Here is a 14,357-nt window from a genome sequence, read left to right as displayed (position 1 = left end):
GGAAAGAGAGGATCAGAAAAAAATAACTGTTGGGTACGAGGCTTAGTACCTGGGTGATGAAATATAAATAATCTGTACAACAAACCCCTGTGACACAAGTTTACCTATACAACAAAGCTGCACATGTACCTCTGAACCTAAAAGTTGAAAAAGAAAAAAAAAATTTTTTTTTAAATCAACGGCCAGGTACGGTTGCTCATGCCTATAATCCCAGCACTTTGGTAGGCCAACGCAGGTGGATCACCTGAGGTCAGAAGTTCAAGACCAGCCTGACCAACATGGCAAAACCCCGTCTCTACTAAAAATACAAAAATTAGCCAGACATGGTGGCAGGTGCCTGTAATCCCAGCTACTCAGGAGGCTGAGGCAGGAGAATTGCTTAATACAGGAGGTGGAGGTCGCAGTGAGCCAAGATCACACCATTGTACTCCAGCCTGGGTGACAAGAGTGAAACTCCATCTCAAAAAAAAAAAAAAAAAATCAATAAATGGAAAGTTTAATAAATGTATGATTTAAAAGTCAAAGAGGCTGGACACGGTGGCTCCCACCTATAATCCCAGCACTTTGGGAGGCCCAGGCAGGCAGATCACTTGAGGTCAGGCATTCAAGACCAGCCCGGCCAACATGGTGAAACCCCATCTCTACTAAAAATACAAAAAACAATTAGCCAGGAGTGGTGGAGGGCACCTGTATTTCCAGCTACTCAGGAGGCTGAGGCAGGAGAATCACTTGAACCCAGGAGGCAGAGGTTGCAGTGAGCCAAGATCACGCCACTGCACTCCAGCCTGGGCATCGTAGCAAGACTCTATCTCAAAAAAATAAACAAATAAATAAAGGTCAAAGAGTCTAAACTACTCAAATGTATCAAATATACATCACATGCTTTAAAAGTAAATCTTCTCAGCTATAACAAAAACAATGCATTATGAGAGACTAGGGGTTGAAATAAAGTATTTTAAAGTTGTTAATATCAAAAAGTATTTACCATGATATTCACACAGAGATATGATCATAATTAAGGAACAAATGGTTACATAAAGCATACTACACACAGAAGTTGCTGAAACAGAATCTAAGAGGAATGAACATGGATGAAGCAGGAGGTCATCATCCTTAGCCAACTAATGTAGGAACAGAAAACCAAGTACCATATATTCTCACTTTAAGTGGGAGATAAATGATGCGAAAATATGGACACAAAGGGAGAAACAACAGACCCCACTGGGGCCTGCTTGAGGATGGAGGTGGGAAACAGAACTGAGGACCTAAAAAGGACAGATTAGAAGCAACAGTAATGAACAAAAAAGTGGCAATATTTCAAATTCTCTGATATCATCCTAGAAATTACTTCTAGAAGAGATTCAAAAGCCCCTCAATACACACACGTGCACATACAAACACACACACACACACACAAGGATGTCCTTCTAACACCCAACCATAAAATACAATGTTGTTGCAATGCAGTTGTGTACAATGGAAGTCTCCACGGGAAATTCAAATGCTAATCTGGAAAGTTTAGGCCAAGATAAAAATGAATGTTACTTCTTTCCTAGACAGAGGAGAAAGCATCTATGTTGAAGATCAGCTTTTTACATATCCAGAAATAAAATTCAATTCATGAAAATAAAGTAAAATTGTTGGCAAGCCTGTTGGATATGTAATGCTAGACATGCTACAATAATACGACGGTTCTAACCTACCACATAAATATAAACTTAAGACCACAGATTTTTGTTGTTCTAAATCAAGTCAAGATGCTTATTTTAACAAAGTGCTCTGAACAATGACCAAACCATTTCATTACGCAACAGCTGTCTAAAGTTCCTACTGGCTACAGATATAAGACTCCTGCCCAGGTGGCTTTAGCTAAAGAAGTGCCCATTCATTCATCCATTCATATTCAACTCCTAATCCAAGAACTCGCCTTTTAATAAAAGGCCATTTCACCTCCCCACAAAATGCCCTTAAAGCAGAAAAACAGTTTCAAACTACACGTCTATTATCAATTACTTCCTTCTTTGGCATACGAAGAATTAGCATTCTTACTCCCACCATTCCCCTCCCCTATCTTCAAAATGGTATTATTACAGTTTAGTTAAAATAATAATGTTTACATGTTTTTTGAAAGTCTATTTTAAACATCAGAAAGTTTTTCCCATTTGTCAATATAACAATATGATTCTCAAAAGTTATTTTGTTACAAAACAAAAGCAAAATTTATAAGCTAACCATTTACATAAGTTTTTTTAATGACTCTATTTTATTTCTTTAACACACATCTAGTGTTTACAATATGCTGGGCACCAGGGCTCTAAGTGCTTACATATATTAACTCATTCAATCCTCATAATATTCTCATGAAATAAGTACTATTATTATCTCCATTTCACAGAGAAGGAAATTTAGACATGAAGAAGTTAAGACACTTGCCCAAGGTCACACTACTAATAGGTAAAGGTAAAGGAGCCACAATTCAAACCCAGGCAGTCTAATTCCAGAGTCAAACTCCTACACAGCATAATAAACTGCCTCTCCAATCTGATGAAAATTCTTGAAAATTACCCAAAATGAGACTCCACAAAATGTAACATTTTGTGAAAGCCTCTTTAGAGGGGAAAAACTGTAAAATTTAAATTTTATGGTATTAAATCAATTACAAGACTTCCATAACAGAAACCATCCCTTTAAAAGGAGTATATTTGGCTTAGTTCACATTATATTATCAACTCAAAATGAATTCCCAAAAGAAAAAAGGTATATATGTTCAAATGTAATTTTATTTTTTAGATTTTAATAATTAAATGTATTAGAAATATAAAATTTAAATTGTATAAGCAACAAGATTATAAGCAAATATATGTAATAGCAATTATTCTCTTATAAATTATGTAATAAAATATAGAAATATAATAATGATTTATTATTCATATTATTAATAAAAACTGTAAAAATTGACATTTCAAATCGATGGTCTTTTTCCCAGCACATAGTTTAAAAAAAAATCCTTGACAAGCAAAATGTAACTTTATTATGAGATTAGAAAAACAGTTTCATTTCATAGTCTTTTAATAAATTATTTTAAACTTAGCAAAATTTTCAAAAATAATTTCATTGTACATATGAAAACTATATGGGTAAATTTGGGGATAGCTTCTGAGGAGAAATCTCTACCTCTTTTTACCCACTTTTAAACTGTGAAAAAGAAAAATGAATTATAAACAAGAAGTAAAAATCTAATTACAGACCTTGTTCTGTTACTAAGTAATTGTGTGATCTAGGCTTCCCAGAAGCCATTCTCGGCTTCAGTGTCCTTGTCTATAGAATTAAAAACTTAAACTACATAATGCTTACAAATCTATATAGTTTTAGAACTATAAAAAAGTAAATTTATAAAAAAGTATTTAAAAAGTATAAAATTATACTTTTTAAAAAGTTTTGAACTTTAAATCTCACCTCATCTGAAGAATCTACTTGTCCCAAAGTTCCTGTTGCACCTACAAAACCTTTGGAGGAGAAGAAAAATAGTTGTCCTTCATAGTTGCTACATATTGCTTTATTTTCTAATTATTCTGAGAAATACAAATATCAAAAAGCCAAGTTTTGTTATGTTAGGACACTTCATTCTAACACTTATCGTAGCAAAGTCCAACATTTATCTTTTTTTTTTTTTTTTTTTTTTTTTTTTGGAGACAGGAGTCTCGCTCTGTCTCCCAGGCTGGAGTGCAGTGGCGCAATCTCACCTCACTGCAATCTCCACTTCTCAGATTCAGGCGATTCTCCTGCCTCAGCTTCCCAAGTAGCTGGGTTTACAGGCGCCTGCCACCACGCCCAGCTAATTTTTGTATTTTAGTAAAGACAGGGTTTCACCATGTTCGCCAGGCTAGTCTCAAAACTCCTGACCTCAGGTGATCCACCCACCTCGGCCCCCCAAACTGCTGGGATTATAGGCATGAGCCTCCGTACTCAGCCTCCAACATTTATCTTAAATAAATTTGGACCAAATAGGTTGATACTTCAATAGGAATGATCCACTGAAAACTAAGATTCAATACAGTGATTACAAATGGTGTTTCAGAAGGATCTCTTTTTAGTTTTAAACCATAGTTTACTAAAATATTGAGGGAGTAAAGTTCTGGGCTACTCTTGAATAGCAACTGTACATTTTTCATGAGTTAGAACCAGAACCTTAATAAGCTAATCAAATTCCATTTAAGAAAAATGCATTCTCTTCTTTGGTCAATCTATTCTTTTTTGCCTCTAAATTTTTACTACTTGTATTACTTTTCTTAAAAAGAATACTACTGTTTTAGCTCAAAATAATTTTTTTCAATAATGAGTAAAGTTTGAGAGGTTTTTTTGCTTTTAACACAGAAAAGTTACTACTATTCAAATTAAATATTTAGACAAACCTTGAACTGCCAGAGAACTAGTACCAGCAGATGGCTCCTGCACACCATATACAAGCTTATCCTCAGGATATGTAAGTCCAGAGCTCTTTAAAGCTATAAGGTACTTTTCATGACTTTTCTTTACACAAGCATTTTCTCCAAGACCTAATGAAAACAAACTTCAAATCAGAAAAAAATATTCCATTCAAAATCTCAGTATGGTCTTTTCATTAACTAATATCTATAAATAGGTGAATATTCTAATGGAGTGGGAGTCCTGGAATGAATAATATAAGATAGCTTCAGATAACATTTTTGTGCTTATGTTTAGCACTAACAATCCCAGAATCCACAGTCAAATAACAAAATCTACAAAGTAGGTGAGCATCTAAAATATCCAAAGGAATGTGGGGCACAAAAATTAATAAGACATGATCCTAGCTTTCAAGGAACCTGAAAATTACAGTAAAGAAAGTCAGAAAGTTAATATGGTAGATAATAATTATGTAGCAGAATTCACATTTGGTTTGACAGTCTGTGCTCTTGTAATACCAAGCATGCAGTTATCCAAAGCAGAGTGCTTGGGAAGGGCGTATGAAATGTTATGTATAACAATATACCATTCAACAATTCCAAGTTTTGGAACTTAAAACTGTGTATTAGAAAATCCTAGGCCATAAAACCCAAACACTTAAAATATCAAAAGTGAAAACATAGACATGATGGTTGTTACTGTTAAAGAAAGGGGATCACTTAGTAGCCCTGTGTTTAAAGAAAGAGAGGTAGGGCTGGGCATGGTGGCTCACACCTGCGATCCCAGCACTTTGGGAGGCCAAGGCAGGCAGATCACCTGAGGTTAGGACTCAAGACCAGCCTGGCCAACGTGGTAAAACCCTGTCTCTAAAAAAATACAAACATTAGCTCAGTGTGATGGCGGGTACCTGTAATCCCAGCTACTCGGGAGGCTGAGGCAAGAGAATCGCTTGAACCCAGGAGGCAGAGGTTGCAGTGGGCCGAGATCCAGCCACTGCACTCCAGCCTGGGCGACAGAGCAAGACTCCATCTCAAAAAAAAAATAAAAAAGAGAGGTAGAGCATAATTATCTTACGTCACACCAAAAGTTAGGAGACCTGGGTTCTAGTACCAACTCCAATATAAATTAATAGTGAGGTTTAAACAGGCCATTTCATTTTTCTAGGGCTCAATTTCCTCATCCATAAAACAAGAAGTTCTCTAAATAACTTCCAGCTTTAGCATTCTATGAAAATTCTACAATTTACCTTTAAGTTCTAAAAGACTCAATTTCTTATCATTATAGTAATATATGTAAACTATAAATTTCTTCTAACATTTTACTCACCAGAAGTCAGATCTTTGTAGTTTTGTTGGTTTGTCAAAACCTGAGTAAGAACAGACCGCATTGCTCCTCCCATTTTAGTTAAGTCTTCTAAAAAGGAAATCTGAGGTTCCAAAAGTTGAAGGACCTTGTTAAGGTCCTTTTCTGATGGTCCATCAGCTGCTAAAAGAAAAAAAGAAAAAAAAAATCAAATAAGGGTAATTTTCTTTAAAATATCTTACTAAAAATAACAGTATTCTTTTTAAATTACAATGGCTTAAATTATAGTATTTTATAATCAAAAAAGTCAATACAAGAACTCTGTTTAGAAAATTGGTATCTGCCCAGCACCTAGCCAAGCAAGGGTAGACTTGTTCAGGAATTCAGTCCTTTGGAAAAAAGTAGATGGAAAAACACAGATGACCTCCTAAGGTATGAAGCACTTAATCTGTGTAAGAAGAATCTGAACACAAAAAATTAGCCGAGTGTGGTGATGCACGCCTGTAGTCCCAGCTACTCAGGAGTCTGAGGCGGGAGAATGGCTTAAGTCTGGAGGTGAAGGTTGCAGTGAACCGAGATCATGCCACTGGACTCCAGCTTGGGCAACAGAGTGATACCCTGTCTCAAAAACAAACAAAAAAAAGTAGCAGCATTTGATCTGTGGGCCCTATACTTCCACATATATAAATGTCATCATAAGATCATTTCAAAAAAAGATAATATTTAAGAAAAAGTTTAGATCACATCCTAAAATAAAACAAGATATAATTCAAATACATTGAGAGTAGTATAAGACTATTAGGACAAAATTATGTCAAATTTAAACCTGTATAACAAATAACCTATCCCCTATAATATTCCAAAAATACAGATACATGTTAGCTGAAGAACAAAGCAACTAAAATGAAAGATAACTTTTCATAAACGTGAATAACTATTAAAAACAAAAAACAGGCAAATAGAGATGGAAAGAAAGAAAAGAAGCTTGGACAACAACTGAAAAAGAACATTAAAGATGAAAAATACAGAGAGGTTTTACAGAAGCCAAGGTCTAAAAGGAAGGAAATGAATAAAGAGATTTATAGCTTAACCATAATTGTTTTTAAAACAAAAACAAACAAATGAATAAAACCACACCTATAAAAGAGGTAATGGAGAACCTGTGTGCCCAGGAAAGTGGATGTCCATTTCATTCAACATTTATTCAGAATCTCAGAACCTACTTTCTCAGTGTAAAGCTAATGTCATGTATTATCCAACTTTATATTCTCCCCAGTGACTTATATAGTAAGATAGCAGATGTTTAATTACTGTTCGCTCTAGGTTTTCAAGGGCTCTGAAACAAATTCTAATACAGATATAAGGATTATAGGATGAATGAGAAACAGAATTGAAAGAAATTGGGAAACCACAAGATCTCTGAGCTTTCATTACCTTGGATTGGTTATTGCAAGTCTTTTCTTTAATTTCAAACAGTAATTTCTACACACAAAAAAGCTGAATTTTGGCTGGGCATGGTAGCTCACGCCTGTAATCCGAGCACTTTGGGAGGCCAAGGCGGTGGATCACCTTGTGAGACCAGCTTGGCCAACATGGTAAAACTCCATCTCTACTAAAAATACAAAAAATTAGCCAGGCATGCTGGCAGGCACCTGTAATCCCAGCTATCAGGGAGGCTGAGGCAGGAGAAGCACTTGAACCCGGGAGGCGGAGGTTGCCGTGAGCTGACATCGCACCACTGCACTCCAGCCTGGGCAATAAGAGCGAAACTCCGTCTCAAAAAAAAAAGGAGGCCGGGCGCGGTAGCTCAAGCCTGTAATCCCAGCACTTTGGGAGGCCGAGACGGGCGGATCACGAGGTCAGGAGATCGAGACCATCCTGGCTAACACGGTGAAACCCCGTCTCTACTAAAAATACAAAAAACTAGCCGGGTGAGGTGGCGGGCGCCTGTAGTCCCAGATACTCGGGAGGCTGAGGCAGGAGAATGGCATAAACCCGGGAGGCGGAGCTTGCAGTGAGCTGACATCCGGCCACTGCACTCCAGCCCGGGCGACAGAGCAAGACTCCGGCTCAAAAAAAAAAAAAAAGAAAAAAGAAAAAAAGAAAAAAAAAGGCAGAATTTTTTTTTGCACAGACAGAAATTAATGCTGAGCAGCAGTAGTAATATAAGGAAGAAACTTCCATAAACCTACATTCATGCAGGTCATCTTTAGATAAAAAATGCTTCCATTTTTCCCTTCATATTTTCAGATAACAGATAATTAAAAAGCTATGTACCTATGTTGTCTATGTTTTATAACTGTTTTGTCAACAACAAAAATATAACACACTTTCAAGTCGGGCGCGGTGGCTCACGCCTGTAATCCCAGCACTTTGGGAAGCCGAGGCGGGTGGATCACAAGGTCAGGAGATCGAGACCACGGTGAAACCCCGTCTCTACTAAAAAAAAAAAAAAAATACAAAAAATTAGCCGGGCGTGGTAGCAGGCGCCTGTAGTCCCAGCTACTCAGGAGGCTGAGGCAGGAGAATGGCATAAACCCGGGAGGCGGAGCTTGCAGTGAGCCAAGATCGCGCCACTGAACTCCAGCCTGGGCAACAGAGCCAGACTCCGTCTCAAAAAAAAAAAAAAAAAAATATATATATATATATATACAAAACACACTTTCATGTGAAGTACTCTTGGATTAAACTAATGATAAGCTTTAAGGTTCTCATAATAAATAATTTCTATTTCTAAAATAGGACACCTGTAATACAAAACGTAAATTTCCAAAAAAGTCTGCTAACTAGTATATGAGAAATAATGCAGAAGGCTATTTCAATAACCCAGCTAGTAACTGGTTCCTTCATTCCGAAGAGACAGCAATTTGGAACCAAATCAAAATAATATTTTTCTTCTCTCTATATTCTTTTTTCTTTTCTTCTTTTTTCTGGGGGGTGGGGTGGGGCACAGGGTCTCACTCTGTCACCCAGACTGGAGTGCAGTGATGTAATCATAGCTCACTGCAGTCTTGAACTCCTGAGCTCAAGGGATCCTCCTGCCTCAGCCTCCCAAGTAGCTAGGACTACAGACACGTGCCACCACCACACCTAGCTAACTTTTAAAAATGTTTGCAAAGACAGGGTCTCTATGTTGCCTAGCTCGTCTTGAATTCCTGGCTTCAAGCAATCCTACCTCAGCTCCCCAAAGTGCTGGGATTACAGGTATGAACCACCATGCCCAACTTATTTTTCTGCATTTTAAGATATATTCTTTGTTAAGTAGAAGTACTTAACAAAGGATTGTATGTTTTTGTTTAAAATGTACAAAGAAGGAAGTATAATGGTTTGCTCACAATAAAGATAACAAGACAGTTTTAGAAATGAGGACATTATATAACATACCCCTACACTTTAAGGATGGAGACAGAAGACGAAAATGTGTGCCACAGTTTCAAAATGAATATACAGTTATTTATAGTACTAAATAATTTTAAAACTCTAAAAATAATGCAAAATGTAATCTCTTACAGAAAAGAAATGCAGGTTATCATTAGAAAGGTAAAAAAAATCATAAAAAGTTAATAAATTTGATTCATACTACTAATGAATATCTATAATTCACAATGTCAGACTAAGAACTTTTAATAGATACCTAAATCCAAATATTTACCTAACTGAAGTATGTTAATCAAGATTGTGATTAAATCTTAAAAAGTAAGAAGAACATCTGTAATTTATTTTCTCTCTTAAATATTAACATGATGATTACACACCCATATATTCTACCAGTAATCTGGAAGTCAGCAATTTGACCCTATCATAAGTTATTATATAATATACATGGAGAAAAAAATGTAGACAGCCCTCTTAAAAAAAGGTGATAAAACATTTTATCTTCTAAAATCTAAGTTAAATTCAAACATTTCCAGGAATTCTCAATTCTGCTTTATCATAGTACTGTTAACCTCACAAAATGGTTACTTCCTCATCTGCAAAAGCTCAAATAAGTTTGAGCAAAAACATTTATGACCCCAGAAGCAGAAAGCACGAAACTATGTCAACTACAACGTATCTATAAGGTTATATAATTTATCTTTAGTGTGTTTCTATTCAGTCCATATAGTCATCTCTTTTTAAATGTTAAGCAAAAAAATGATATCTGAAAAAATTCACCTCATAATTAATGCTAAAACTTTGTAAATTTACAATTTAAAAAGAGTCCTAATAAGAATTAGATTAAAACATACCTGGTTCATTATAGCCTTCTCTTAAGTACTGAATAAGACAAAATATAAATCTTGGAAGAACAAATTCAGACATCATCAGTAAGTCTTTAGGGACACAGGGAATATTTGAACTTGATTTAATTTGATGCCTTTTGCAAAACCTGTAATATGAAAAAGAAAAAAATTAACAGTACTGTCTAATCAGTTAAAAATATATTATTTCTATTTACAATATTCATAAATAGAATAAAGGCCAATAAATCCTTCTTTATGATTTTTACGGTACCAAGTTAAAAGAATGTAATTTTAATCAGTGTTTATATAAAAATGGCACTCAGGTATATTTTTCCCAAGAAAAGACCATACTATTAATAGTTAAATTCCAACTAGAATACAAAAAGAAACTCTCATTACAGGGCACATTTTTTAACTGAAATGTATTCCTTTCAGGTACCACTTATGACTTCCACTCTTTTAAACCATTAAGTACAAGCTGATCACTTCCAAAGCATTTACATTTTTCCTATTTCTAACTTATTGCATTAATGAACAGGTAAGTGATACAAAAACTTGAAGTTTATTTTAAAAGTTTATATGTTTAAGTGTATACATTCCTTTTAATCTTGTTTATATTCATCCTATTTTTCTTTTTTCTTTTTTTTTTTTTTTTTTTTTTTTTGAGGAGTCTTGGTCTGTCACCCAGGCTGGAGTGCAATGGCACAATCTAGGCTCACTGCAACCTCTGCTTCCCAGGTTCAAGCGATTCTCCCACCTCAGCCTCCCGAGTAGCTGGGAACTACAGGTGTGCACCACCTCACCAGCTAAGTTTTTTTTATTTTTAGTAGAGATGGGGTTGGTTGGCCAGGCTGGTCTTGAACTCCTGACCTCAGGTGATCTGCCCACCTCAGCCCCACAAAGCGCTGGGATTACAGGCCACTGCGTCTGGCGTATATTCATTTTCAAGTATGACTGGTATGCTCCAGCAAAAATGAAGTAAACTATTCTTTTTTTTTTTTTCCCCCTTAAAGACAAGGTCTCGCTTTGCCACCCACATGCATCCTGGAAGTCCTGAGCTCAAGCAATCCTCCCACCTCAACCTCAGGCATGCACCACTATGCTTGGCTAATTTTTTTTATTTTTACTTTTTGTAGAGACAGGGTCTTGCTACATTGCCAAGGCTGAAGTACAACTCTTGGCCTCTAGCAATCCTCCAGCCTCGACTTCCCAAAGTACTGGGATTGTGAGCCACTGTGCCCCACCCTGAAGAAAACTATTCTATAGTCAACATCCAAATAATCACAAACAAGTTATTCTGTGACCAAACACATAGTTACCACATTAAACATGTAAAATGCCTAGAAATAAGCAGAAGGGAAGAGAAGCTATTTAAGCTGTAAAATATAGAAGATCTGAATAAACAGAGAAAAAACATATTTCTAACAGAAAAATTGATTTTTTTTTTTAAAGACAGTTTTGGCCAGGCACGGTGGCTCACACCTGTAATCTCAGCACTTTGGGAGGCAGAAGCTGGTGCATCACCTGAGGTCAGGAGTTTGAGAACAGCCTGGTCAACAGGGTGAAACCCTGTCTCTACTAAAAATACAAAAATTAGCCAGGCATAGTGGCATGTGCCTGTAGTCCCAGCTACTCAGGAGGCTGAGACAGGAGAATCGCTTGAATCCAGGAGGCGGAGGTTGCAGTGAGCCAAGATCATGTGACTGCACTCCAGCCTGGGTGACTGAGTGACGCTTTGTCTCAAAATAATAATAATAATAATAAAAGACAGTTTCCCCCAGACTTAATGCCATTAGATTTACATCCCAATGGAATTAATCACAAACTAACTCTAAAGTTCAAATGGAAGAGCATATTTGTGAAAAATACTATTAAAGCCTGAAAAAAAAAAAAAGGTTAATGATAATGAACTAGACCTTAGACCACAGTACAAAATTATTTTAATTAAAATTCTATGGTAATGTGCCAGTATCAATGGACCACAATGGGCCAGGCATGGTGGCTCATGCCTGTAATCCCAGCATGTTGGGAGGCCGAGGCAGAAGGATCACGTGAGGCCAGGAGTTCAAAACCAGCCTAGGTGACGTACCAAGACCCAGTCTACCAAAAAAAAGTTAAATAATTTAAAATGAACAACAACGAAGTCCAGAAAAAGAATATACAAATTTGTGATGAATGTGACATCTCAAATCAATATGGTGGGAAGAAGACTTAATAAACTACGTTAGGACAAAATTTACTATTATTTAAATGCAGGAAGCAAATTTGATTCCTATCTTATACTATATACAAAATATATTTCATATACATTAAAAATCAAATGTAAGCAATGGAGCCTGGAAGATAATTAACTATTTTCCTACATTATCTCCGAACATACAAAGCCTAAGTTAAGACTTAAAACCAAAAGCCACAAAAGTAAGAAAAGAAACTGACCATGCAAATCAAAAGTTTCTACACAGGAGACAGTAACAAACTGGAAAAAATATTTACAATATATAAATGAGATAAAAGATTAATATCTACGATTACAAACTCTCAAAAATGGATAAGAAAAATAAAACAATTTAATAGAAAAATCAAGCAAGGTCATGAACAATTCACAAAACAAGTACCAAAGAGCCAATAAACAAATGGAAAGATGTTCCAGTTTTCTCTAATAAAGCAATGAATTTTATTAAAACAAAAAATGAATAACTGGAGAAACCATTTTGTGGTATCTAGTGAAATAACTGACCCACGCAATGGAGCCATTAGAGGAAAGCTTGAGGGGAAATTTTCATTACAGTTACTTATAGTTCATTACAGTTCTTTGGTTCATTACAGTTAATTTTATTAGGTGTGGTAACAATATTGTGGTTAAATAAGAAAAAGATCTGACTATCACATCCTTATCAATCTGCTGGGCGAGGTGGCTCACGCCCGTAATCCCAACACTTTAGGAGGCTGAGGCGAGTGAACTGCTTGAGGTCAGGAGTTCAAGACCAGCCTGGCCAACATGGTGAAGCCCTGTCTCTACTAAAAAATACAAAAAATTAGCTGGGCATGGTGGCACACGCCTGTAGTCCTAGCTACTCAGGAGGCTGAGGCAGGAGAATCACTTGAACCTGGGAGGCAGAGGTTGCAGTGAGCCGAGATCGTGCCACTGCACTCAAGCCGGGGTGACAGAGCAAGACTCCATCTCAAAAAAAAAAAAAAATTATCAATCTTAGTATCACCAGAGGTTTAAAAACAAAACAAAACAAAACAAAACAAAAAAGCAGAGAGACTGAGATGTGAGTAAAGCACACAACACCATTTATGAAATGTTCTTATCAAACAAATTGAACTTGAATGACACCATGTCTCCAGACTAATGTTCATTTACAAGAAGTATGGGAGATAAAGGAACGTGTTAAATGACACCACAAAAAAGCAAATAGACAAATGGAGAATGTGAGACATTATACAGTACAACTGACCCAGTTTCTGTAACCTGTCAGTGACAGAGGGGAATAAAGGGGTATGAGGGCTACTCTAGGTTAAAAGAGGCTTGAGGCCGGGCGCGGTGGCTCAAGCCTGTAATCCCAGCACTTTGGGAGGCCGAGACGGGCGGATCACGAGGTCAGGAGATCGAGACCATCCTGGCTAACACAGTGAAACCCCGTCTCTACTAAAAAATACAAAAAACTAGCCGGGCGACGTGGCGGGCGCCTGTAGTCCCAGCTACTCGGGAGGCTGAGGCAGGAGAATGGCGTAAGCCCGGGAGGCGGAGCTTGCAGTGAGCTGAGATCCGGCCACTGCCCTCCAGCCTGGGCGACAGAGCGAGACTCCGTCTCAAAAAAAAAAAAAAAAAAAGGCTTGAGACACCCAATAAGCACATGCAACATGTAAACCAATTCTAACAAACCAACTCTGAAAGGAATTTTTGGAAGGCATTTTTTAATCTTTCACAAAGGAAATTCCTTTCTGAGGGAATCTTATTACAAACTGAGTACTAGTTCATTACAGTTGATTTTATTAGTGTGATAATGCCATTGTGGTTATACAAGAAAATGTTCATGCTTATTTGATGATACAGGAACCATTTTATGTGGGTGTGACAATAACAGCACTGTGACTGTCACTAAAAAGTGAATTCCTGGCTGGGTGCAGTGGCTCATGCCTGTAATCCCAGTATTTTGGGAGGCCAAGGCAGGCAGATCACTTGATGTCAGGAGTTCAAGACCAGCCTGGCCAATACAGCAAAGCCCTGTTTCTACTAAAAACACAAAACTTAGACAGGCGTGGTTGTGTGCACAAGAATCACTTGAACCCAGGAGGTGGAGACTGCAGTGAGCTGAGATCATGCGCCACTTCACTCCAGCCTGGATAACAGAATAAGACTGTGTCTTAAATAAAAAATAAAGTAAATTCCCTGCCTTTTAG

At 36.9% G+C, this 14,357-nt stretch overlaps 1 protein-coding gene across 3 annotated transcripts in view; it reads right to left on the bottom strand.

Moving 5' to 3' along the window:
* Positions 1–14,357, bottom strand: part of UBR3 (ubiquitin protein ligase E3 component n-recognin 3) — a 260,446-nt gene that overhangs the window by 200,872 nt on the left and 45,217 nt on the right. For all 3 annotated transcript variants that reach the window (XM_026454174.1, XM_026454176.1, XM_026454177.1), the window contains exons 2-5: positions 9,957–10,096; positions 5,752–5,910; positions 4,413–4,556; positions 3,457–3,506 (exon numbers count right to left, since the gene is read on the bottom strand). In XM_026454174.1, the coding sequence (XP_026309959.1) occupies positions 3,457–3,506; positions 4,413–4,556; positions 5,752–5,910; positions 9,957–10,096 (493 nt within the window). The remainder of the gene's footprint in view (positions 1–3,456; positions 3,507–4,412; positions 4,557–5,751; positions 5,911–9,956; positions 10,097–14,357) is intronic.

This window comes from Piliocolobus tephrosceles, chromosome 11, assembly GCF_002776525.5.
Source record: "Piliocolobus tephrosceles isolate RC106 chromosome 11, ASM277652v3, whole genome shotgun sequence".
Lineage (NCBI taxonomy): Eukaryota > Metazoa > Chordata > Mammalia > Primates > Cercopithecidae > Piliocolobus > Piliocolobus tephrosceles.
The sequence above is the reverse complement of the archived record's forward strand: the minus strand, read 5'-3'. Positions and strand labels throughout refer to the sequence as shown.